The sequence below is a fragment of the Lissotriton vulgaris genome, chromosome 7 (assembly GCF_964263255.1).
Source record: "Lissotriton vulgaris chromosome 7, aLisVul1.2, whole genome shotgun sequence".
Taxonomy (NCBI): domain Eukaryota; kingdom Metazoa; phylum Chordata; class Amphibia; order Caudata; family Salamandridae; genus Lissotriton; species Lissotriton vulgaris.
Genome location: NC_141695.1, coordinates 375,936,538 through 375,962,589, shown reverse-complemented (window position 1 = coordinate 375,962,589; position 26,052 = coordinate 375,936,538). Strand labels below are relative to the sequence as shown.

The window sequence follows — 26,052 nt, the reverse complement described above, 5'->3', positions numbered from 1 at the left end:
ACCAGTATTACAATTGTAGCAGTTCATTTCCTCTGCATGAGAAAGAAAACTGTTCAATAAATACTTTTTAGTGAAAACGCCCGTCTCTCTATTTCTCTGCACCTCTGGTGAAACGAAGCATGCACGATTGACTGAGTGAAATATCTATCTATTGTTTCTGCAACTCTAGAGATACATTTCTTATTCTTAGGTAACAAAGTTGTCATGTTTATGCGGTTGTCAGAAACTAATCCCTTCTTGTTCATTCGAGAAAGTTTCTAGTGACCTCTGAGCTAGCTGGCACTCACAATTAAGTCAAATATATTCGATAGAGACCTAGTAGACCTCAGTCCTACGTCAAATCTATAGTATATATTATTCCAATGCGCAGAGCATATTGGGAAAATAGGAACTACACTAATGGTGCCCAACGTTTGGTAAGGCGATAATTTAACGCTAGATACTAGAGTAACTCAGTCGCGCTTTTCACACAGACTCCTTTTTTCCCTTAAAATACTCCAATAGAGGTCTGGAGTGGGTAAAAGGATATAATATCCACCACAACTAAGTAGGACGAAAATCCTATATATTAGTTTTTGGTTTGTTCAACGTTGAAGGATACAGTGTTCCAAAAATATTGTGGACCTTATCTTTGTTTCCTTCAAACTTGCTCTGCAAACGTTCGGTCAACAAAATGTCAGAGAGTGACGACGAAAGGGAGAGAGCTGCAACAGCAGCTCAGGCAGTTTTAGACGACAGAAGTCTCCAACAAAATGACCCGGATGCTATACTCCCGGTAAATATAAGGAAAACAATCACTATAAAGCTTATAAACAATGGAGTATCATTGAGAGGTGGTAAAGTAATATTTGTAATAGAGGCACATGAATATCGGCAGATAGAGGTATTCTATTCATGGATTCTGTTTCCTGCAGCAAATCCAGTAACACACGAGTTCAGCTACTACAAAGTAGAGGAACCTCCAGTGGAATACGTTCCTTTCGAGGACGTTGAAAGTCCACTAACTTACCAAGAGCATCAGCTCTAGTTTAAAGGTGCCCTACAACATCAAAATCACATTACCAGGCTCGGTCCACTAGGTAGACCAGGAGCAACATGGCCGGTATTAGCCAGCTATACACCACATCCTGCCATTGAACAAATGACAGGTCCAGAACTATTAGCTCAGCTAAAACAATTATTTAAAATACATAGACAGTTGGTTCAATATGTCATGCGGCCTTTAATAGTGCAACCTGCTATAAGGATTCCGCAGCACACCCCTCATCAGGGGAACACAAACAAAATTACACCACAGACTATACAATCAGTCATTGGTAAATTGCCCGCAAAAAGGGAACAAATTCCGTTCTGGTTAGCTCAAAAGATTACTCAAATAGAGGCAGTATTTCCTGATAGTACACCTCATGAGAAACACAGGATTCTAACAATCTGTTTACCAATGAGGACGGCGACACTTGGGGTACAGTCTTTACTTCAATCTACACAAAAACACATGGTGTTCCGTCTATGGTGGTAATACCAGACGTCCTAAGACAGATACAAAATGAATACGGACTAGAACCGGCCTTAAATCTTGGTATGAAGTTACTAAAAGATTTCAAACAGGTCTTGGCTATACTATTAACTAACATCAAAAGTGAAGCAGCATCCTTGGCGATTCGCCAAAAACTAAAAGAAACTGATATAACAGAGCAACCATATGAACTTGCAAGAATTATTGAAAAATCCTATGAAGAACTAGGAAGAGATAGTTTGGGGGGGGAAACCAGTAAAACCCGAACTAACAAAAAATCCTGAAAAGGTTTTTATTAAAAATAATCTCACTACTCCCAAAAAGAAGAGGGAAAATAATAAACAGAAGCTTCCTAAAGAGAAGCGATCCCAGTCCAGAGGTTGGTCTCCTCAAAAGCAGTCCTCTGAAAAGAGGTATAACCTCAAAAATAGGGATAATTTGAGAAAACCTGATAGATATAAAGATATTGGTACACGTTCCTCTCGTACATTTCAGACTTCCTCGCAGAAATCCGAAAGAAGAGGGTGATCAGAACAAAAGGAAGAACGCGTGAAGTCCAAAGACGAACAGCACGTTCCGAAAAATAAGAAGACCCAATTCACCAAAAAGAAGGTAGCAAGTATAAAGATCAGACATGCAGAGGATCTTGAGGACACAACTCAAGAATGGGGAGTGGGCCCAGACAATGCTAGACAGCGCAGCAGAAGTCACCATAGCTCGCAAGATCTTGAAGGATCATCTGGAGACAGTGGACTTGAATGAATGCATTCAAGTTGAAACTGCCGACACCAGGGTTAGTGTAACCCATAAGTTATATGAAGTAACACTCCGGATGGAGGGGGACATCACTAGGAAAATAAAAGCACTCTTTTGGGAGAAGCTATCTAAGGGTTATGACATTCTTCTAACTGAACAAGACTGACCACCTGAATTTGTCAGGGAGTGCCCACATGGCGAAGAGATAATTATGCCAGCCTTCTCTAATCACATTCCAATTCATAAAAAATACACCTATGCCAGAAAATGGGCTGTAGCCCAATCAATCAATCAAAGACATTTATAGAGCGCACTACCTACCCGTAGGGTCTCGAGGCGCTGGGGGGGGGGGGAGGTGTCGCTACTGCTCGAACAGCCAGGTCTTGAGCTTCTTCCTGAAGGAGAGGTGGTCTTGGGTCAGGCGCAGGTCGGCCGGGAGGGAGTTCCAGGTCTTGGCGGCCAGGTAGGAGAAGGATCTTCCTCCTGTGGTGGCTCTGCGGATGCGTGGGACGGCGTCGAGGGCGTGGCTGGCAGATCGGAGGTGGCGTTTGGGAGCGTAGAAGTTGATGCGGTTGTTGAGGTAGCTCGGGCCCAGGCTCCAGCATTATACAAAAATCACGTAGGATGGGATGAGGACTCTCCTCGCAATAAAATCCAGTTAAAAAAGCAACCTACTGCACAGAGGCAGTATCCACTTAAGCAAGAAGCTAAAAAACAGGTCAGGGAGATCTTAGATCAACTTGAATACCAAGGGGTGATTGAAGCATGCACCTCATCTATGAACAATCCTTTGTTTCCTGTCTCCAAACCAGACAATTCATATTGTCTAGTTTTGGACTACAGACATTTAAACACTTGTTGCAAAACATTTGCAGTACAAAAGGCACACAGTGCAGCACTGATGAATAACATCGTGCAGAAAAAATATAAAACCACATTAGATATTTCTAATGGTTTCTTCTGTCAAAATATTGCACCAGAAAGTAGGTACTTGACCGCTTTCTCAATAATGGGGACACAGCGACAATTTTGACGTCTCCCCCACGTATTCAAGAATAGTCCAGGTTTATTTTCAGCCAGAGTAACAGAGTTACTATAAACGTATGATGATGAGGCATTATCTTATGTCGACGACATCTATCCTACAGATGATGATTTGGACGTACACTTGAAAAGAGTGAACACCATAATACTTGGGTTTGCTTCTGAAGGTTATAAATTCAATTTCAAGAAATCACGAATTGCCCACCTCAACGTCCTATTCATAGGCTACGAGTTATCAAGTGAAGGCAAAAGCCTGGCAGCCAACGTTTTAGAGAAATGTGCGCTGCTCCAACCTCCAAAAACGCTGAAAAACTTACAGTCCATTCTAGGTTTCCTGAATTTTGGAAGAACTTATGTTCTAAATTACGCAGAAAGGGTTAAACCTCTCTACGAACTAATAAAACCGGATTTCAAATCAACTAATTGGACTAAAAAACACACAGGAATTTTGCGTTCAGTGCAAACAGACATGTTAGCAAAAACACAATTACAGACACGCGACAAAGTACGCAACCTTGTGATTCGGATCATCCCAGGGAGATGCGGATTCACATACCTAACCTTTAATGAAGACGAAAAGGTACCAATAGCTTACAAATCACACTTGTACACACAGGCTGAAATGAAATTCACTTCAACAGAAAAGATTCTGACAGCGGTTCAAACTGCAGTAGCAAAAGAGAGAGCTCTGGTGCAGGGTAAACGCATAATGATCGTTACACCTGTACCTACCTTAGAGGCAGTAACAAAAGCGAGCATTCCAAATGCTAAGGCTTTACATCCGAGATGGATACAATGGGTTCATTCTCTTGCTGCAACAGACGTTGAATACGTGTTTGACCCCTACTTAAAGACACAAACATTTCTACAATACAAACACGAATGTCCTCTGCCAACCGAGATTCTGCCTCTAGAACATTACGGTTGTATAATTTATACAGACGGATCAGCACAGCCTGCAATTGGGGGTAAACAACCTTATAGTGCTGTGTGCGTGATTGTTAAAGATCTCTGACGCGAAGGTAAATTTAGACCAATGGTCATGGAGACTGTACAGCTCAGCGAGCTGAACTACAGGCTTTCAAGATGGCGCTTGGAAATACCGATCGCGAATTCCCCACACTCAACGACGCTGCGCACTAATTTCCATGTTTAATTACATCGCGCACCGGTCTAACAAACAGGAGCGCACGTTAACTGGTCTATAATGTGGTAATAGTGCGTCGGTGACATTGAACCAAGTGTCATTATAAATTAATTTAAAGTGAATGTGGCTTTAAAGTAATGTTGGCTAGCGGAAGAGGATCCACTCTAAGATGGCAGCGTCTAAATAAACCGGCACAGCGCCATACGTGGATAGCCGTGGCTGAGTGACTGATCGTTTGGTTACAGGCAAGGGTAAGACGAACGTGCCCATGGGTGAAGGATCCCGATGCACCTGATTATGTATAGACAGATACCTGCATCTTTGAGATAAGCTGGTCAGGATGTGAACTGAGAAGACGCCGGGAGGTTGGATTATACACATTGCGATTGTGGCCAGTGCGCTATTTGGGTATAAATCTGCATTGGTGTAATAAGGCAGTGCTGTAGGGATCGCCTGAGTCCTGGAAGTTGTTGAAAGGAAATGTACAAAGAGTGCGATATGGAGCATTTTTAAGTAGGTGTGAGAAGCAACATGTATGTTGGGAGAGATAGTGTAAGGAACAGCTGAGCAGCCTTCGAGGGCATATCGTGAGGTGGGGTGCAAGGGATATCTCCTCACCTGCATGTCTGTATACATGTTTTTACAGAAGCCTAGACTGAAGCGGGTTTCCACTAGGATACGTGATCTTGATGACACGGAAGCCCACCTGAGAGAGGGAGCAGGTATGCAGTAGATATGCAACCCCCAGGTGATTATGCTGTAAACGATCTAAGTGCCACACCTGTGCGACTTTTTTTAACTCATGTTCTGTACCTGACCTGGCCGGCTGGCTATTGAGGGTCAGGACTTATTGGATCACAATTTCTTCAATTTATTTTACTTTGTTGTCATTTTAAACCATCACAGGTTACAATAAAATATGAGTGGAATTTAAAAGCGGCGAACCCCCAATTGCCCTGATGAAGTTGCATAAAATACAGCAACGAAACATGTTGGCGACCTAGACTCACACAAAACTTGGTTCAAAGTGAGTCTGTTTTAGTTTGGAGTATTCATACCCCAGAATAAAAGCAGGAGTGGCCAGTGAGTTCTGCAATTTTAATGTGTGATATTCACTTTTTCTTTTTCTCACTGGGGTTATGGTGAATGTATCCATTAAACAGCGACTGGTATTTGTTACTCGCTGTGTCACGAACATTCAGCACACTGTTTGACTGCTGTGAAGTAAAAGGATTGTTACATCTTGTTTGTCCTTTTCTTCTGTGTATCTGCGTCTTTTTCTTTCCACTTTCATGAGAGTCAGCTACCTATGATGATAAGTGGGTACACTTGTAATTGCTAGCCAGATAACCCCATTGGCGGTTCTACTGTGAGGGGCTCACTCTCTTTCTCCACAATTTTTTGTAGTATGGTTGATGGTTGTTTGGCAATTTTTACCTTTTGTGTACTTTGACAAAGAGTGACACTCGCGCAGGTTCTAAAAGCCCCCATATAATAGAGAAGTGGTAGTGATACTATTGTACAAACACTTATATGGAGCCTGCAGTTTAATTGAAAAGTAAGAGTGTCTTGAGGGACAGGCCACATTTTGTTTGGTACAGTGCAGCCAGCCCAGTTCAGACACCATTGTTAGACAGAATTAGACTAACTACACGCAAACGTCACCATGGATGAATGAGGTCCAACAACTATTAGGACAAGATTCATTTGGATGTGGCCTCAGCTCACGGCTGACGCCCGAACTGTAATAAAAGATTTGCGAGTATTTATCGGCACATACGCAATCGGCACGCTGCATTCTGACCAGGGTCCTGCGTTTAGCTCTAGAGCTTACAAAGAGGCCATGGCTAGTTTGGGCGTTGCATTGCAGTCCTCAAGTCCATTCCATCCTGAGGGAAATGCGGTAGTGGAAAGAAAAATCCGTGACATAAAGCAATCTATAACAGCTAGGGTATTAGGTTCGGGTGACGGGTGGGTCAAACATCTATTAAGTGTCCAACGTAGTCTTAATAATCTGACAAGAAATTCTCTGGGTGGAATCACTCCATATGACTTACTATTTGGATAGAATGATCATCCAGGATCTTGATCGTCAAACTTCAGTGGTGGAACAAAAACCCTTTGATATCAAAGACCGTTTGGCTGTTTTACAGGACTTAAATGAAACAAGAAGAAGTCTGAGCAACACAACACAAAAGCCAATGACCACTGAAGAAAAACCACCTGTCACAGCAAGGCCTGTCTGGATTCCAAAGATTGGGGATCTAGTCAGAGAAAAGATTGTGGATAAGAAGATATTTGGGCCTTCTTACAGAAAACCAGTACCTGTACTAGCAATCCACGGATCAAGAACAGTGTTACTGCCGCCCCTTGCTGGAAGAAAGGAGAACAGTTCCGTATCCATCGACCTGGTAAAACCACATCATATGGCTGATAAAAAGTAGTAGGCCCAGTGGACTCCCGAGATGTAGCAGACGACAAAATCTTGCTACAATACAAGAGGTTCAAACTGAAAGACTCATCACCTTTGATAAGCCTGCAGTAAGAAAAGAAGGGCTATGCAACAAATCCATGGAACTTGTGCCTCTTGAGACCCAAATAACAGTTCGTCAAGAAAATCCGGTCTACAATGATATAGCCTCTGACTATACAAATATGACAAAGGAAGAAGCAGCTCCAGCGATTCCAAACAATCCTGATGCAATTCCAACAATTGACAGAACTGCCTCTGGCTATTTCATCAACTTTGATACATTTTCTGAAGATCCCAATGAACCCGGAACTACGCCAGCAAATAAAACTTTAAAAGAAAAAAATCACAGAGCTCATTCATCAGCTTGAAAATACATATCTGGTTTCACCATGGGATGAATGTTGGATTGTGTTAGGTGTTCTTTTTCTCCTACTTTGGCTCATTCTTGTTTTAAGTTTGGGAAAGATGATAGATGAAAAATACAGTACAATGGACACAGCAAGTAAGAACATCAACTTGCTCCTGATCCTCACAAATCATCTCATCGTGAGCGAAGAGGCCTGTCATCAGTGAACATCACAGCCGTTCCTATACCTGTTAGTATAGCATGGGACACAACTGATTGTGACATTTATGGACCAGTGGAACTTTTGAAGATTCCACACCAGTTTAAGGTTTCTTTAAGTGACTTTGTTTCACCCAGCACATTTTCTGATGATTGGGACCTTGAAACTGTTAATAATATGATGACAGATTTAGAAATTTCAGCTAAATTCACTAAACATGAATACTTAGAAGGTTCATCAGATTATGAACAAATGTATTGTTTTAATCATTATGGTCACCATTATTTGCACAAATCTGCACATCCTAGAAATTCTTTTACTTATAATCAATGGGAACATTGTCCAACTCAACCAAAGGGCAGCTCTAACACATTTTATGAAAAGTTTCCATACTTCTCAGGTTTTAATGTCACAAATCCAGAAACGTTTCATTTCAAAAATATAAAGAAGACAGGAATGAAAAACATGTTGACCAATACTAAACAAATTTATTCTGCGAACTTTTATGCTCAACTGTCTACATTAGGGTTTAACTTTTGGAAAGACAACATTGAGACAAAAACTGTCTGAGGCACAAAAGACTGGCAGGTACAAGGTTTAGAAGCCTTATTCAGAGCCTGCATTATCCCAGAACAAATAATGTTTTTAAATGATACTATTCAAGAAACATCTTGTCTTGGCTAAGATAAAAGAGTTAAACAAACTGTGCATGCCTAAGCCCACAACTGACAGTAATGGCACTACAGATGAGGAGGTAGAAGTAAAACAGATTTTACAATGGAACAGAACTAATCCTGATTGGAAAAAATGGTTAATCTGGCCCACAGACACTGTCAAGATAGATTCCTGAACAAAAGACAAGGGTTTACAGTAACTAGGCCAGATCCAAGTTATTCACAGAGACAACATCCAGGGATAGTTACAGCATACAGTGTAGGAAAACCATGCCTTGAGTGGCTACAGAAATCCACACTTCCAGAAATTAAACAACACTTAAGGCGTTTATTTACGAGATTTTCTCCTTGTACCTCGTAAACCACGTCAAAAACGTTTCATATATGCCCGTATATACTCTGCTTACAATGAAGCATGGAAAGCCACGCAAATGGAAACTGCAGAAAGAATACGAGAAATTGATCGTATTAATTTAGAGAAAGCTCTCTCTGTAGTGTATAATGGGTTAACCACTCTGTCCTCCAGAATTTATTCTTTGGACAACATTGTATCCTCTGCCATTGACATAATAGAGCAGGACTTGCTAATGTCACAACATGGCCAGTCTCAATTACGTTCTATAATGCTGCTAGGCTGGACATTACAAAATCTCCGTTCAGGCTACGTGCCATGGCGTCTAATCAACACCACGTCATTGTTTACTGTCTTTAACCTTACAGATAAACAAATCTCTTTGGCACAAAGAGGAGCAGACTATACGGTGCTGAGCATAGAAAAACTGGAAAGATTACCATTAACTGTTTTTGAGAAACCAGTTGTGGAATGGATAATACATGGCACCATCACGATACCAGTGACAATTTTTCAGTTTCAGTATTGCTTAAAACACATACCAGAGGGCCTGTATGAAAGATTGGGTAAAGAATACATTAAGTCGACCTGGAATTTACCATACACACACAAATGTTGGAATGGGGAAAAGGAGGTATTTTGTAGTGGAAAAAATTGTAAGAACTTGCTAAGTGGAACACTTTTGTGTCAAGGTTTTAATTTACACGGAGCCTGTGAAGGTTCTTCGAATAACCTTTCTTGCCACCTGCACGGTTCTCCAGCAGCAGTGATAGCCCCAGTTTTTAGGCAGCTATCCAATGGTAGCTACATAATGTTGAGTGATCACAGCCGTTGTGGAATGATGCCAGGCATAGCCTATCTAGTTAGTGTGTCAGCCAGGGTCACTTGTTGTAAATTGATACTTGTATAGCGCACTACTCACCCGCAAGGGTCTCAAGGAGCTTGTACGAATGCCGCTGTGGAACCCATCCTGGCTTTCCCTGTGAGGCGTAAGCATGGGCGAATTTTGCGAATTCGCGATCCGCGAATTTGTGGATTTGCAAATTCGCGATCCGCAAAATTCGCGAATTTGTGCGAATTTGCGGATTTTTGTTTTTTTGCGTGTTCGCTGTTTTTTTTTGCGTGTTCGTGGGGTTTTTTGCGTGTTCGCGGGGATTTTTGCGTCTTCGGGAGCCGCTTGCATAGCGAAGTTACCCATGCAGTCGTTTATGGCAGAGGGAGAGAGAGATAGATAGATAGATAGATAGATAGATAGATAGATAGATAGATAGATAGATAGATAGAGCAAGAGAGGGAAAGAGAGAGGGATAGAGAGAACGAGAGAAAGAAAGAGAGGCCGGATCTCTGAAGGGCCAGATTCCTGAGTTGCCCCTACAGAACATACAGCTTTTTATTTTTAGCAAAATGCATATGAAAATTGTGCTGTAAAGGTCTCTTTTAGTTTAACCCCTCCTGACAATTCAAAATGGGTGTATTTGCCATCTCCCTTCTTCCTGTTTTTTATATCTGTAAGTGCTTCCTGATGAGGTTTAATTCCTTGGACAGGTGCCTCGTTGCCTACATGTAACTATTCTCTGACCCTGCTTCAAGGGTCAGAGCAGGGTCAGAGAATAGTTGCAAGTAGGCAACGAGGCGCCAGGAAGCAATTAGCAGCAGGTGTCCAAGTTGAAGTTAATTTGTTTGTAACCCTTTTGCAAAAGGTTACAAAGAAATTAGGTTCAACTTTTGCACCTGCTGCTGTAACCCTTGCTTGGCTGAAAATTCGTCCCCGCTGATTCGCGGATTTTACCGCGATTTCGCGGGATTCGCGGATCGCGTAATCGCGGAAAATTCGCAAATTCGCCCGTGAAACGGATTTTACTCCCACCCTTAGTGAGGCGTCCACTCCTGGGCACCCCCAAGGTGGAGGCCAGGCATCCTTAGCATGTTGTTGTTGTATGCAAGTATTGTTTCCTAAAACGAAGACAGACAGGGAGTCGCTGTTATTGCCTTCACTGAATATCTCTTCTATACGAGTAGATACTTTAAGCAGAATGAAAGCCATTCTTTTGCAAAAAACTGTGCCACTGACCTCTTCCAGAGAAACGTATGATCTGCCAGTCGCAAGGACTTCTGCGGAGATACATGCCCTATTATCAACAAACTGTCCAATACATTTCGCAGAAATATTATGTTGTATCTTAAACATGCCTGATACCAGTGGTATTGTACATGTATGTTGGACAGGCCTCGTGAAGGGGCCGCTCCCTCCCTGCATAATAAGACCCGAACACCGGCTCTCCCGGTGTCACCAGAAGAACCACCCCGGCAACCCACAGAAGCAACCCGCAACCCATCCCTAACGGGACGCCTGCTCCCGAACACCACGACATCGGCCGGCCCGGGCCACCTTCAGCAGCATTGCCCCGGCCCAGCCGCCATCTTGGACACTGCACCACGAGGCCGCGTGGCCTCAGCTCGACCCCAACCCTGGGCCTGGCCAGGCCCCGACATCAAGGCACCACCATCCACCCAGGAGGTGAAGAGACCACTTGGCAAGTCAATGGGAGAAAGGAGTGTCGATGGCTCTCCCCCGCCAGGTGCCGATCGCCCCCGGCCTCCCCGGGCGCTGGCTCCACCCTCCTGCTGGGTGTCTGGACTCCCTCACCCCGGACCTCCCGACCTCCAAGCGCGAGGATCCGGACATCAAAGGAGACCAGACCTATAACTGGGGCAGCTCCAGAGCAGGAAGGCAGTTGTATCCTGGAGTCGAGAGACACCTTGAAGAACTCATCCTTGACGGACTGCTGGCGCTGCCGCAGCCCTGCCTTGTGAATCATCGATCCTGCCTGCTGGCGCTGCTGCGGCCCTCTGCAACCTACACCTTTGTCGGGACCTGCTGGCGCTGCCGCGGCCCATCCTCGTGAGCCATCGTTCCTGCCTGCTGGCGCTGCCGCGGCCCTCTGCAACCTACACCTTCGTCGGGACCTGCTGGCGCTGCCGCGGCCCATCCTCGTGAACCATCGTTCCTGCCTGCTGGCGCTGCCGCGGCCCCCCTGCAACCTACACCTTCGTCGGGACCTGCTGGCGCTGCCGCGGCCCATCCTTGCGTGATCCATCGCCTTTGCCTGCTGGCGCTGCCGCGGCCCTTCTCAAACGAGACTTATCATCCTAGCCCGCTGGCGCTGCCGCGGCCCGACCTTCCAGAACTCCAAGCTCGAGGATTGTGAGCCACCCCCGTACCAGACCGGTACCAAGACTGTCCCGCTACCTTTTCCCCCTCAGAGACTAGAATTGAGAGGACCCTCGTGTCCCGACCTCACTGTACCGTTGATAACTTTGCTTCAAGAATCGTATATAAAGAGTGTTGACCTCATCCTTGTGTGGTGTCCATCTGTGGGGGGGAAGTTACTTGTCTGTACGATCGCTGGAGACGGCCCTCACCGGAGGCCTCTACCCCTGTCCTCGGCCGACCCTCCGGGTCCCCGTCTAACAATGTATTTAAGGCAGTTTTTTCGGGACTGTTAGCACCCTTTGAAGCAGTCATAGGCATTTTTCCAAATTCCGTGCACTCTGTGTTCAACGGCCTGCCTCTTATTTTGGGACTCGTAGCAGGAATTCTATTTTTGTTTCTTCTGCTCCGATATGGCAAGCCCAGTCACCAACGATACCCAGACTACCATGGAGAATGCTCTCCTAGCAATGCGGTACCGTGACAGAATTACACAGAGTCTTGGCTTGGCTCGTTTAAGAGATCTGAATACCACATGGTTTCTCTCGTTCAGACCAATCTGGCAAGATTGCATCTTACCTGTTCTACGATGCCTGCTTTGCGAAGAAGAATGCGTGTTGGACGTTTGTCTTACACTTCCATCAGCACTGCCAACGGATGTTGACGCTTTGCTAGGTCTTGTAACGGCTCATGCATCGTGTTGCCCCCAACAGCTGACAATCCTGATGACGGCATTCGTAGAGATCTCACCAGAAACGGATCATTTTCCAGTTGGCGGCAAAACCATGGAAAATAAAGAAGGATTTTCGCCATGAGTTACATTTTGCAAGCCACTCAAAACTGGAAAATTATGAATGTGATGTGTACATGTGTACGATTGGGATGTGATGACTGTATGTGAGTTTAGTTCACTTGTGGTGATAGAAGGGGTTAAGCTTTAACATGACAATTTGTATGTTTAATATTGCATAATCATGCCTTGTACATTTTAGGAAAATTATTTCTGTTGAATTATGTATGATTTGCACTGTATATAGTAACACAGAAAATGTAAGGTTTGTATATCTTAAACATTATAAATGAAAAAATACACATGAAAAAAATGGTCTATGATTAGTGCAATATAATTATAAAAGTCTGAAATTAAAAATAAAATATATGAACCATTGAATTTATGTTGTTTCAGTCACATCTATAACAAAGGGACAGCCTGTATGAGCTAATTTTACCACTGAGTAAATAAATGTTGGTCGAGTGGGAGGCTATGTATATATTTGTATAAACCATACAACCCGTAGGGCAAACAAAAGACATTCTGACTACCCACCAAGAAGGCAGGCAAAGAAAAACTGAGCAAAAGTAAGGCAGCCCGGCATATATCACGGAGGCGAACTATGTGAACCCCAAGAAACAGACCATGGAGCAAACGCATGGCCACAGACACCGGCAAGAAAAAATAACACATTGAGGGAAAACCACTGGCAAAACCAGGCCACCACTCAACACACCTTCCAGAGGAAGGAAGAGCAAACAAAGACCAGAGCAGCAGAACAATCCTGTAACAAAGGACCAGGTGCAGATGACAGAGGGACTACACCCTGATGGGCACAAACCCCATGAACAAGCAGGAGGCTGACCATGCCCAAACATAACACCACAACACGGGAGGAGCAGATGCAAGGAGACCCAACTGAACAGCACCCAACCCCCAGCAGCAGGAAGAACAGGCAAACTAGAGCCATGACCACATCACCGGAGCAGACAAATCCAACAGAGCAGGACTCCCCGCCCAGCAGGGTAGCAACCGCCGACACAAAGTCGGAAGGTACAACATAGGAAAGGTGGCCGAGAAGGAATTACCATGACTAACCACCAACCCAAAATCGAAACAGCTGTTCAGGGGTTTTTAAGAGAATTCAGATACTAGGGGCGCTCTGCCTCAAATTCAACGTTAAAGTGTGTAGTCCAAGTTAGTCGATGGGTAGTGCGTGAAGAGCAGACGGAAAAACGCCCGTAACCGTCTAAACAAGTCAATGACTTAACAACAATACAACAGCTGTGCTCTCGCAACTACAATAGGGTGTTAACAAAATAGTACAATGACAATTGTAATTAAATAGACAGAAGCAGATTCTTTAGTGTTTTTTCTTGTCACATCAAGATGACGGTTTAATGTATCCAGACTTGAAGAACATTCACATTCAGCCAATGTGAATGTTCTTCAAGTCTGGATACATTAAACCGTCATCTTGATGTGACAAGAAAAAACACTAAAGAATCTGCTTTTGTCTATTTAATTACAATTGTCATTGCGCTATTTTGTTAACACCCTATTGTAGTTGTGAGAGCACAGCTGTTGTACCAACCCAAAATCTCCCCCACCAGCGTTGTCACTCGAAAACCCGGAGAACACGGAACCAGTGGGAAAAGAGCAGACAGAGTAACAGACACAGACGGAGACAGCCCCAAGGAATCATCAGAAGTGAAGCAGACAAAAGACCCTGGAAATAAAGCCAATGAGCCCCGGGGGACACGGCTGCACAAACCACTCCTCAACTCCCTTCACCAGGGACAACACTTGGGCCACCAGAAGGAAAACCAACCCAGTCCATTAATTGGAAATCACCACAACGAAAGGCAGAACCTGCATCACAACCAGACCGCTCGAGGGCCACCAAGACACCATGAAACCATAACACAGTGCAGACCTGGTGCACCACAGTCGAAAAAGAAGCAAAGATCAGCATGCCATCAAGGAAAGGAAGAACATAATCCCCAACTCACAGGAAGAAGAGACAATGGTTTGAACAACACATGAGGGAGAAAGGATATAACCATCCAATTCCACCACAGGACAGAGAACACCAGGATGACCAACTCCAGAAAGAGAAGAGAACATCCATCCCCCCTTCCCTGTAAAGGAAGGACACGAATGAATGCCCCGCAGACCAGGAGCAACTGGAGCCCATCCACCAAGACCCTAGGCAATACATCTGACATCGGACCAGGAGACCCCCGACAAAGAATGGGAGGGAACCAGAAACTAACCAGGATCCTTCCCCCACCACATGAATAAATGCGCTGTCACAGGGTTGGCTAAAAATAATGGAAACAAGAGAATAACGACCACCATTAGGGTGACTACCGTGGTGTCGCCGTGACTGCTTTTCCTTTAATTACAGAGAACGTTCTCATTTGAGCCTTTCATTTGGAGCTGCGTGCCGCACTAAAAGAGGTCCTATGTTACCTGCTGTTTGCTGTTTGCCGTGTGGACTGCTGAAGTCACAGGCGACTGAAGGCTCTTGCTTTGTGAATCACGCTGGGGCTGTGAAAGACTCGCAGTAGGACGCTACATCTCGCAGGACCCGCTCCGCGGGTCCCGCTTCGCGCTACTGTGTTGTGCTGACCGCCTACATTGAAAGAGGGCATCCCCACTACAGGGCTGCGAGCGCTTGGGAGCAGGACTCGGTTTCCCAAGAGTCCCTGCTCAGCAACTCACCGGAATCACCTGGTGACGCTCTCCCTGGTGGACACGCCCCCCTGCACTCTGCCATAAGAACGTGGAGTCCGTTTTCCCTTTGGATACCTGCTGTTTGCTGTTTGCCGTGTGGACTGCTGAAGTCAGAGGCGACTGAAGGCTCTTGCTTTGTGAATCACGCTGGGGCTGTGAAAGACTCGCAGTAGGACGCTACATCTCGCAGGACCCGCTCCGCAGGTCCCGCTTCGCGCTACTGTGTTGTGCTGACCGCCTACATTGAAAGAGGGCATCCCCACTACAGGGCTGCGAGCGCTTGGGAGCAGGACTCGGTTTCCCAAGAGTCCCTGCTCAGCAACTCACCGGAATCACCTGGTGACGCTCTCCCTGGTGGACACGCCCCCCTGCACTCTGCCATAAGAACGTGGAGTCCGTTTTCCCTTTGGATACCTGCTGTTTGCTGTTTGCCGTGTGGACTGCTGAAGTCAGAGGCGACTGAAGGCTCTTGCTTTGTGAATCACGCTGGGGCTGTGAAAGACTCGCAGTAGGACGCTACATCTCGCAGGACCCGCTCTGCGGGTCCCGCTTCGCGCTACTGTGTTGTGCTGACCGCCTACATTGAAAGAGGGCATCCCCACTACAGGGCTGCGAGCGCTTGGGAGCAGGACTCGGTTTCCCAAGAGTCCCTGCTCAGCAACTCACCGGAATCACCTGGTGACGCTCTCCCTGGTGGACACGCCCCCTTCTCCTCCTTAACTATATTACTCTTGCTCTATTCCCGCTGCGCGGGAGCGCGCGGGAAGCGCCCGGGAGAAGCCCGGGACAAGGGCGGGTCCTCTGAGGCCCGGAAGGGCGGGCCCTCTGAGGCTCTCAGAGGCACGAGAAGGCTAGGCTAGGCCAGCCCCCTAACAATTGCTCCCCCATAAGTTCCACAAGTTATCTGGCCATAGCCTCGTGACCTCCCTGCCGCACAAGAGATTTGTATCAGAAGACAGAGGCCAACTACTTAGGTTTTGTACCTTTCGTTTGTGCACTTTAGACTCAATTCACTTAACCCTCTCCTTAGTGATAAATAGTTAAGCATTTCATCTCAGGCTTATAAACTGGTAGACGTTTTTCTTCCATTTTTTCCTCTGCCCTTTTCTGATACTACTTGAGTGGGATGATGACAAAGAAATTGAGGTCTGGGAGAATACTGGTAGGAAGATCAAACTCAAAAACCAGATCGAACCCCCTCCGAAACAAGCTTGGTCAGGCCTCCAATTTGAAGAGCACTTGTCAGCTTTTCAATCTGTGGGAAAAGGGCAAGAGTAAAGCTACAATGGAGGATAACAAATCAGTGGTCCTTAAGGAATCTGGAGACATTCACTCAGATAGATTATCCAACTCTCCAAGAGAATTGCCTGAAAATAGAAAGGAAATTGCGGTTAACAGTATAGTAGAATCAAAAGTAGTTCCCCCGACAGTTGAGAGTGTTTTCTCTCCTCCCGTATTTTCCACAGCGAAAAATAATACTGAATTAGTGTCAGAAGTAATTATAAAAACTAAGAACGGTGTAGAAGATGATAACCTGCACATAGGGGAAACCCCTCAAGTGGATGCGCATCATACACTAAATACATCTCTGACAAAAGTTTCCTTCAATAATGGTCTGTCCCCATTGTTGCTAGATAATGACTTATGTCAAAGATATATAGAAAATGATCCGGTCAAAGCGGAGATGGACCTAAAAACTCCGTTAACATCGACCCACGCTGGCTTGCAGTTGTATAGTAGTACTCCTTCTAGATCCTCTCATTCAAATTTTTCCATTAGTCCTAATTTAAATCTGACCGGGATAAATGCACTACAATGTCAGGGGACTGACAAACCCATTTCTGATTCCCTACATATATTAGAGCATTTGTTGTCGTCCATCTTACAACTGTTGGAAATATTTGTTGGGGGATCTGATTGCGTCTTAGATACGGTGACCAAAATTTTAAAGGTCTTATTGGGCACTCAAAAAGAGAAGGATATAGTCCAAGTACAGTCCTCCCCTCCCCTAGTATTAAATGGGTCAGAAATAAAAGCCCAGCACTCCAAAATCAACAATGTTGTAAATGAAGTACATGAAGATGGAAATCTAAGTGTCAATGATTTAGAATTAAATTCCCATGAGGAACCCCCCCCAAAACTGGAGACTGACCTTTTCCCGATCTTTAAGAAGCAACTGGGTGAAGGAGATAGAGAGGTGGGCGAGGCTTCAGAAGAGAATAGCAACAAAGGGAAGTTACAGGAAATAAAAAAGAATGGAAAAAATAAAAGAAAACTGCTGAGACGAATAGAAAAAAATAGGCGGAGGAAAATCCTCTTTAGAAAACACCTTAATTTATCTATAAATAATGGGGTTCCCCAAACTCAGGTGGTAGCTGAAAAGGAGAATAACACTAAAATTAAGAGCAATATGGAAAACATTGCTCCCCTGCCTTTGGCTACGCCAGCAATATCCCTGATTCCCCTTCTTCCCCCCTTATTAACAGTCGATTCAAATGTCACCTCCCAACAAGTTCCCGTTAATAGGGATACAACAGGGTCCAATAAACCTGTACTCCCAGGTCAGGATTATAAATCGCCTAGTAAAGTGGGCCCAATACTTAATCCCCTGGCACCATCTTTTTCGGGAATAGTTGCAAGAGGTACTATATCGGCAGAGCCCAAAGAAAAATGTATAGATACTGTATGGGTGGAATTTATTCCCCTTTTCGATACCGAATGCATTTTGAACAGATCCCTCCTACTCAAATATTTTCAAGAATCTGCCAACTTGAAATTGATACAATCTGCTGATTAGATAGAGTACAAATATTAAAATCAGAAGTGGGGATGACAACCAGGGTGAGGTTCTACTCTAAGTTAGTAGCCAATCTTATTCTACAAAGAGAAGTTACAGGAAATAAAAAAGAATGGAAAAAATAAAAGAAAACTGCTGAGACGAATAGAAAAAAATAGGCGGAGGAAAATCCTCTTTAGAAAACACCTTAATTTATCTATAAATAATGGGGTTCCCCAAACTCAGGTGGTAGCTGAAAAGGAGAATAACACTAAAATTAAGAGCAATATGGAAAACATTGCTCCCCTGCCTTTGGCTACGCCAGCAATATCCCTGATTCCCCTTCTTCCCCCCTTATTAACAGTCGATTCAAATGTCACCTCCCAACAAGTTCCCGTTAATAGGGATACAACAGGGTCCAATAAACCTGTACTCCCAGGTCAGGATTATAAATCGCCTAGTAAAGTGGGCCCAATACTTAATCCCCTGGCACCATCTTTTTCGGGAATAGTTGCAAGAGGTACTATATCGGCAGAGCCCAAAGAAAAATGTATAGATACTGTATGGGTGGAATTTATTCCCCTTTTCGATACCGAATGCATTTTGAACAGATCCCTCCTACTCAAATATTTTCAAGAATCTGCCAACTTGAAATTGATACAATCTGCTGATTTAGATAGAGTACAAATATTAAAATCAGAAGTGGGGATGACAACCAGGGTGAGGTTCTACTCTAAGTTAGTAGCCAATCTTATTCTACAACGTTCAGAAGATTTGCAGAGCAGAGGGATAGACGTAATCCCGGTATTGGAGCATACTAGTCAAACTAAGGTCTTTAAACCTAAACCCTCCCAGAAACCCCCATTTTCCCTGCTGCAAGCAGCAACAGGGCGTATAAACAAGTCAGGCGAACTTACAGAGCTAAAAATATGTAAGTCTAAGGACTCCCGTATGGTGTCCTATCTCGCCCCCCCCTGTTATCTTACCAACCAGATTCAGGAAACGAAAGTGTCCAATGGAATTGGCTCCCCCGAGTCTTGGCAGAAAAACCCTCAAATAATCACTTAAATAATCAGGATCTTTAGCAATAAACTATCCATAATTTCTTGGAAAGCAGCGGGCCTAAAAAATAGTCCGGAGAAATTGGCTTTCCTTTTATCTCTGGAGCAAAACATAATATGCCTCCAAGAGACATGGTGCCCCGATAAAATCCAATTAGGGAAGGACTATTACGTTTTAGAAGGCAGTGCCACCTTGAACAAAAAAGGTCATGCTAGTGGGGGGATAGCCTGCCTTTTATCAAATAAAATAAATTGGAACTATGAGCATTACCTGGACCCCAGTAAACTGTTCCAAGTAGTAACTATACTTGGGTCAGATAATTCAAAAACTAATAATCGTCTGGTCCTGATTAATGCTTACATCCCTCCAGAAATTGGCTTCAACGTAATACTTAAAAGGGTTTTCATGCATATCCAGGGTATTAGGGAGAAAGATCCAACGACAGATATAATTTTAGTTGGGGACCTGAATTGCAAGATTTCCAATTTAAGTCTAAACTTATTCAGTGATAAATCAAGAGAGGAAACCCCCGGTATTCCCCGGGCAGCGTTTCCTGAAAGTATAAAAACAAATAAACGTGGTAAAATAATACTAAAAGAGTTGGCAGAAATAGACGGGATCATAGCAAATGGGAGACTCCCATCGGATTCCCCGGCTAACTTCACACATAAATCCTATAGAGGGAAATCGATTTTGGATTATGTAATAACGGGGATCCACTCATTCGAGTTGTTGAAGGATCTCATTGTTATTGATACTCCGCTAAGCGATCACAAAATCCTTTCCATCTCGATGAATGTAAAGCCTCCAAGTTGTGATCAATGGTCGCTGAACAATGACCAAACAAACTTCCACTCTAAATCAGGAAGGTGCTATTGGAACGCGAGGGCGCATCAAAATTTGGAGGTAATGCTGGATACAGCAATCTCCGTGCTCCCGACCTGGAATGGCTTTGAAATCGAAAATGTTTGCGTTTTTATGAAGTCAGTGGTAGCAGGGACAAAAAAACTCAACAGGAAAAAATCTATTAGAATTGCCCCAAGCCCTTTGAGATCTCTAAATATAGAAATAAACAAACTAGTAAGGGCCCAATATCTAAATAGATCGACGGATACAGCACAAAAAATAACTAAGCTAAAAAGGAAAAGGAGAAGGTTATTGTCTAGGCTACGCAAAGAAAAAGAGGATACCATTTGGGTAAAAATAAGAGAAGCGGCTATCCATGGGGAAATGAGGCAATTTTGGTCCCTCATAGGCGAAGGGTGCGGAATGAGAACAAGTCCCTCCCCCATTGCCATTGAGGAACAAATATGGAGGGATTTTGTTACCAACCTCTATGCAAGTAATAATGAGGCGAACTCTCAAGTGTGGCGAACAGACATGAGGGAGCCATTAGAACCATTTACAGAAAAGGACATAGAACTGGCTATCAGTGAAATGCGACATTCCGGAGCCATGGGCCCGGATGAAGTGCCCATCAATGTATTAAAACAGAACAGGGCTAAATGGTGCAAGTTACTCTGTCCAGTCTTTAATATTTGTTTACTAAGAGGTAAGGTTTTACCTTCCTGGAAGGGAAGTATCCTGGTGCCGTTGTTTAAAAAAGGAGATCGCCTATCCCCTCAGAATTACCGCCAGATTGCATTACTGGACGCAATCGGCAAAGTTTTCACAAGATGTCTCCTCAAGCGGATAAATATCTGGGTGGAGCACTCGGGTGTTCTTCCACTTGAGCAGACGGGCTTTAGGAAAAATCACGGTACCCTGGATAACTTGGCAGCCCTTCAGGTAATAACAGACAAATACATTGGAGCCAGAAAGGGGAGAGTCTATGTGGCATTCATAGATTTCTCCACGGCTTTCGATAAGGTCGACCGACAGTTACTGTGGAGAAAGCTACACGATCTAGGAATGCCTCATGGTCTCTTAGGTTTGGTACAAGACTTACACGATAATACATGGTGCAGAGTATTATTGGGGGGGGGGGAAAGGCTTATCCCAGCTCATACCATCTGCAAATGGCCTCAAACAGGGCTGTCTTTTAGCCCCCCTTTTATTTTCCCTATACGTTAGTGATCTTCCCCATAGTATATCAGCAGGTGAAGGCATTGCCCCACGCTTAGGAGATTCATATATCTCTTGCCTAATGTATGCGGATGATATATTGATTTTAGACCTCACTCCAAAAGGACTCAATAACCGTCTCCAATTATTACATGCATTCTCCGAAGAACATTTCCTGAAAATAAATATCTCCAAAAGTAAGGTAATGTGCATGGAGGGGAGGAAAAAACTAAGGCTAGAAAACTTCAGCTGGGAATTGGGAGGAAAAAAATTAGAAAGAGTGTCATCTTACGTATTTTTGGGCAAGGTTGTTAATAGTAATCTAAGCAATAAATCCCATATTGAAAACAGCACCCACAAGGCAAAATCACAGGGAAACGGCTTAAGAGCACTATATAAGTCGACTGGTAAAAGGCACTTCGGATATCTGTTGGAGGCATTCCGGGCAAAAGTCCCCCCAACTCTGCTTTATGGCATAGAGTTTATTGATCTAGCTGAATGGGGTTTTTTAGACACTGTTGAGGGATCCCTCTTGAGAAGCTTAACCTCAGCTAATAATAGCTGTAGTACTGCTGCCCTTCGTTTTGAACTCGGGCTAAGAAGCAGCTGGGCACAGGCTTTGGCAGGAGTCATTCGCTGGGTAATATGTCTGATCAAGGGAAAGCCAGCAACATTAAGATCCCTAATTAAAAAAGAGTTGATGGGCCCACTAAAAGAGTACTCCTTGCTTATAAAGAACTATAGGAAAGCCCTCACACTCTTGGATCTGGAGGAAGTCTCCCTCATAGCCCTTTCTACACAACAACTAAAGCTCACATTAAAGCATGCCACTTGGAAGTTGAGCTATGAAAGGGATCGTAACCTGATCTTACAAAAAAAGTTGGACAAACCAAGCTGTTGATTCTTGTTTGGTAAGACAAATACAACCTTACGTCACTTGGAACATGCCCCATGGCTTGCGCCGCTTCTGGCTTCTTCTTAGGCATGATTTACTCCCATTGAATAAGCTGCTAGCCAAATGGTATGGCATATCCAATATATGTAACTTTTGTAACAGTTCAGTCCAAGACTCCATACATGTCTTGTTAGTTTGCCCAGCACTAATGGCACATCGTCGGCGGTGGGTAAAGCCCGTATGTATCCAGTTTGGTATTTTATCTGCTAGATCTTTGATTGATGCAATAGTTTGTCCTCCGAATGAAATTTTCTGTAATAGAATTTTTAATTTTTTTAATGTTTCTTAGAATTGTACTAGTTGAATGGCATGAAATTTTGTATATTACTGTCGAATAGGTTGATAACATTTGGCCTTATTTTAATATGTTTAACCTGTATTATTGTAATATGTGGATCTCCTCGGAGTTCCAAAATCATATTCATAAATAAATAAAATACTAGGGTGTTTGGACGTTCGTTCCGAGCTTAGCTCCCCTCCCCCACAGCAATTTTTGATTGATCCTGTTCCAACAGGAAAAAGATAACATTTTTACAGAAACAGAATCTTTCAGAGACAGCAGTGCAACAGCAGTTTCTGCTAAAAACACCTTGCAAAAACGTAGGTAATGAGAAGACATTCGCAAGCCTCGAAGATAATTAACACTTCCTTGTTTTGGAAGTTAGTCATCACACAGTGTTTCAGTTGATGAATTATGAACACGCACTACAAGCACTTACTTCTTTTCAGCGGTAACATGCCTTCTGGTATCCGGTGTCCACAACTCGGACTCTCCCACGACAACACGGCTTCTGTGCATGATTTAAAGCTACGGGCTGCTGGTGTGCACTGTAGAGGCTGACGAACCATTCCAGCGGCCAGGTTCACTCAACTACCGGTGTTGGTTCGACTCTGCGATTGGTAAATTTCCCACAACGGTGCAAGACAAAACTTTTCTCGGGAACTGTGCTGACTGCGCCTCGGGCGGCAGGAGGGAGGACCCGACCCGCCTTAAGCAAAGTTGTATGCGAAATCCCGAGGTGTGTGCAGTGCGCCGTGCCCGTGTGTTGTTACATTGTAACAGCAGGTGGGCTAGGCGCCAAGCCCAAAGGTAGTCGTAAATCATATGTGGGTCAGAGCAGCTGAGCACGGCGCCGCTTCACAGACACCGGGCTCGGTTTCTTTATATATTTCTTAACTTTAACACTGAGCGTGGTGTCCTTGAAGCGGGCGCTGCGCTCAGTGTTAAAGTTAAGGATTATATAAATAAACCAAGCTCGTTGTCCGAGAAGCGGCACCAGCTTAGTTTAAAAGTTAAAAAAACAAACAGAGCGCTGTGTCCCTAAAGTGGACGCCGCGAAGTAGGGAAGTAACAAAAACACACGCAAACAAAAAAGTGCGGCCAGTCAATATAAAACCCACCGTCTCATGCCGCCAGTGAAAGATCCAATCCCGGTGGGCGTGGTCAAAAGAGGACAAAGCAGTAACCAGGACGGACTGAAAAGCATCCCGTACAATGATCACACTGTGATGGGCATAATTAATGACGCTAAATGACGCTCAACAATGAAATTTAGGGGCGGAGCAGAAACTGAACTATTAGAACCAAATTGATTCCAAGAAGCCTCGCATGGTCATGCTTCGCATTGCGATGCAGCGCATGCGCGCTGCTAACGCCGGGCGAGACCTAAAAAAGGAATGATGTGCCACAACCTCCCCCCAAACCCTCTACCGAGTCCGCTCGTGCAGGACTTCACGACAGGGGCCGAGAGATGTGCGTCGATCAAAACAACGGGCAAAGTACAAAACAATCCAAATAAAAGAAATACATACAACATCAAAGACAAAAGGAAACATAAATAATAAAACAGCATAGTCTGCTATAGCAAGACTTACGGGGCCCTTGGACTGCCGAATCAAGATGCATGCCCACTCACCCCGCTGCACATGAAATGGAAGGTTTCGCAGAAACCAAAAACAGGATGTGCTGTGGGTAGACTTCCTCTTTATAGAAGGAAGAGGATGTCAGCCATATTGGAGGAATGGGAGGTGAGTATGCTAACTTTTGAAGGCGTTGTATGTTATTGGTGAGCAACATAAGTATTTAATAATCTGACAATTAATCAAGAGTTAGTCATATTCTCACCATTTATGGTATTATTAATGCGGATGTAAAACTTGTGATATTTATATGCTGGCTACAGGAACTGAATGTGATCTTTTGCAGCATTTTAGGTTTTTGATGTTGGCATTGAGGATTTGTTTCCATGTCATATATAAATATGCCACCATATATTCTACCTGCAAAACCCAAGCAGTCAGATTAAGAAACTAATTGAGTATAGAGTATTTCTCAGTTTAGAATTGGAAAAATCTTTCCATGAGATCAGAATAGTAAACCATGTATATGCATGGGACCGGGATAGGGTGGTACTACTCTACTGATCTCTTCAGTACTTAATATCAAACAATAATGATGATACCGTGTGTAATAGTGGTGGTTCTATATGTCAATAAAATGTTTTCAAACACTTGAATTCTAGCTGCGATACCAGGAGTCATTTTAAGGTCTTCCTATGAGTGGGCCTGGAGCTGTGGGCTGTGATGCCAACCCATTCTCTAGTTCATGTCCTGCTCTATGCCAATGCACCATTCGCGCTCACGTCTCACTCTTACCAGTCTCTGCTTGTTGGAATATGGATTCACTGTAAGTCAGTAGTAGGATCTCTGCTCTGTCACCATGCTGATTTCTTCTTCTTGGAGCAGGAAGACTCACTCTATGGACGGCAAAGCTTCGCAGCTCAAAGGTGTAGTTCGTGCTGGGGCTCAGCTTTTCTATGGTGTATCTTCTGGTGTTGGGGTTCTCAATGTTTATCTCTGCTTCTTTTGTCGTGTTTTCTTCATACGTTCTTATCTGAAAGCCGGAGACCACTGACATGTTCTGCATAGTCAATGTCCAGGAAACAGAGGCGGAGCTGCTGTTCACAGCATCAACCCTGAGGTTATTTGGGGTCTGCGGCACTAAAGAGAAAGAGAATGATTGTTATGTACCATCTGACCAATGGTCAACAACCAATTCCAATGAAAACAAACCTACAGCTTGGAGATAAATGGGGCCATAGAACAAATGCTGTTGATACATAACTAAAGATAAGTGTCACTGAGAAATTTGCTAATTATCTTTAAGACAAAGTCAAAATTTGGCTGGAATAAAAAAGAAAGAGATTAAATGGTTAAAGAATAGTGAAAGCATGGTACGGCATAGGTTAAGCATTGATCGTCCGATGTTATCCCTTATTTATGTATCAAAATGTAATAACATTTATGTGGAAAAAATTATTTTAGACAGAGAGGACATTTTCCAAAAAAGGCCTTGTCAAATGTAGTTTCTAATTGCTAGATCCTAGAGAGGAAATAGGGCCAATAAGTGACAACCCACCAATTTGCCAACCTGCAAACTGAAGAGTGTGGAATGTGTTAATATAATTACGATTTGTGAATCGTCACTTGATTAGTGTGTGTTTCTACAATCAATTTGGGTTTGCAACACTTGGGGCCCCATTTATTAAAAGTGACGCATGGCTGCGAGAAAACAGCGATGCGTCACTTTTCATTGCGCCAAAATAACGCATTGCTTGAGTGTGTCACAAAAGTGGCGCAGCTCCAGCAATGGGTCATTACACATGGGCAAGTCCCATGTGAAATGTGCCTGCGTCAGTCTTACGCCTGCCATGCGTCCTAGAAGTGGATCAGTGAAATCTTGTAGATTTCACTGCGTCACTTCTAAGACCCTTTCTTGGGTTACAACGCTCCCTGCATACATTATACCTGGCACAGGTATAATGTGGCGCAGGGGTTTACAAAGTGACGCATTTACCTAGATGCGTCACTTTGTAAATATGGTGCAACAAGGATCATTTTTTACTCCGTTGGTGCATCACAAAAAGTGACGCACCATCAGAGCAA

At 44.0% G+C, this 26,052-nt stretch overlaps 1 protein-coding gene across 1 annotated transcript in view; it reads right to left on the bottom strand.

Annotated features, from left to right (window-relative positions):
* The window catches only part of LOC147701678 (uncharacterized), a 415,435-nt gene that overhangs the window by 53,873 nt on the left and 335,510 nt on the right, over positions 1-26,052 (bottom strand). Inside the window, exon 6 of the mRNA XM_086930313.1 lies at positions 24,763-25,107. Coding sequence (XP_086786439.1) covers positions 24,763-25,107 — 345 coding nt within the window. The remainder of the gene's footprint in view (positions 1-24,762; positions 25,108-26,052) is intronic.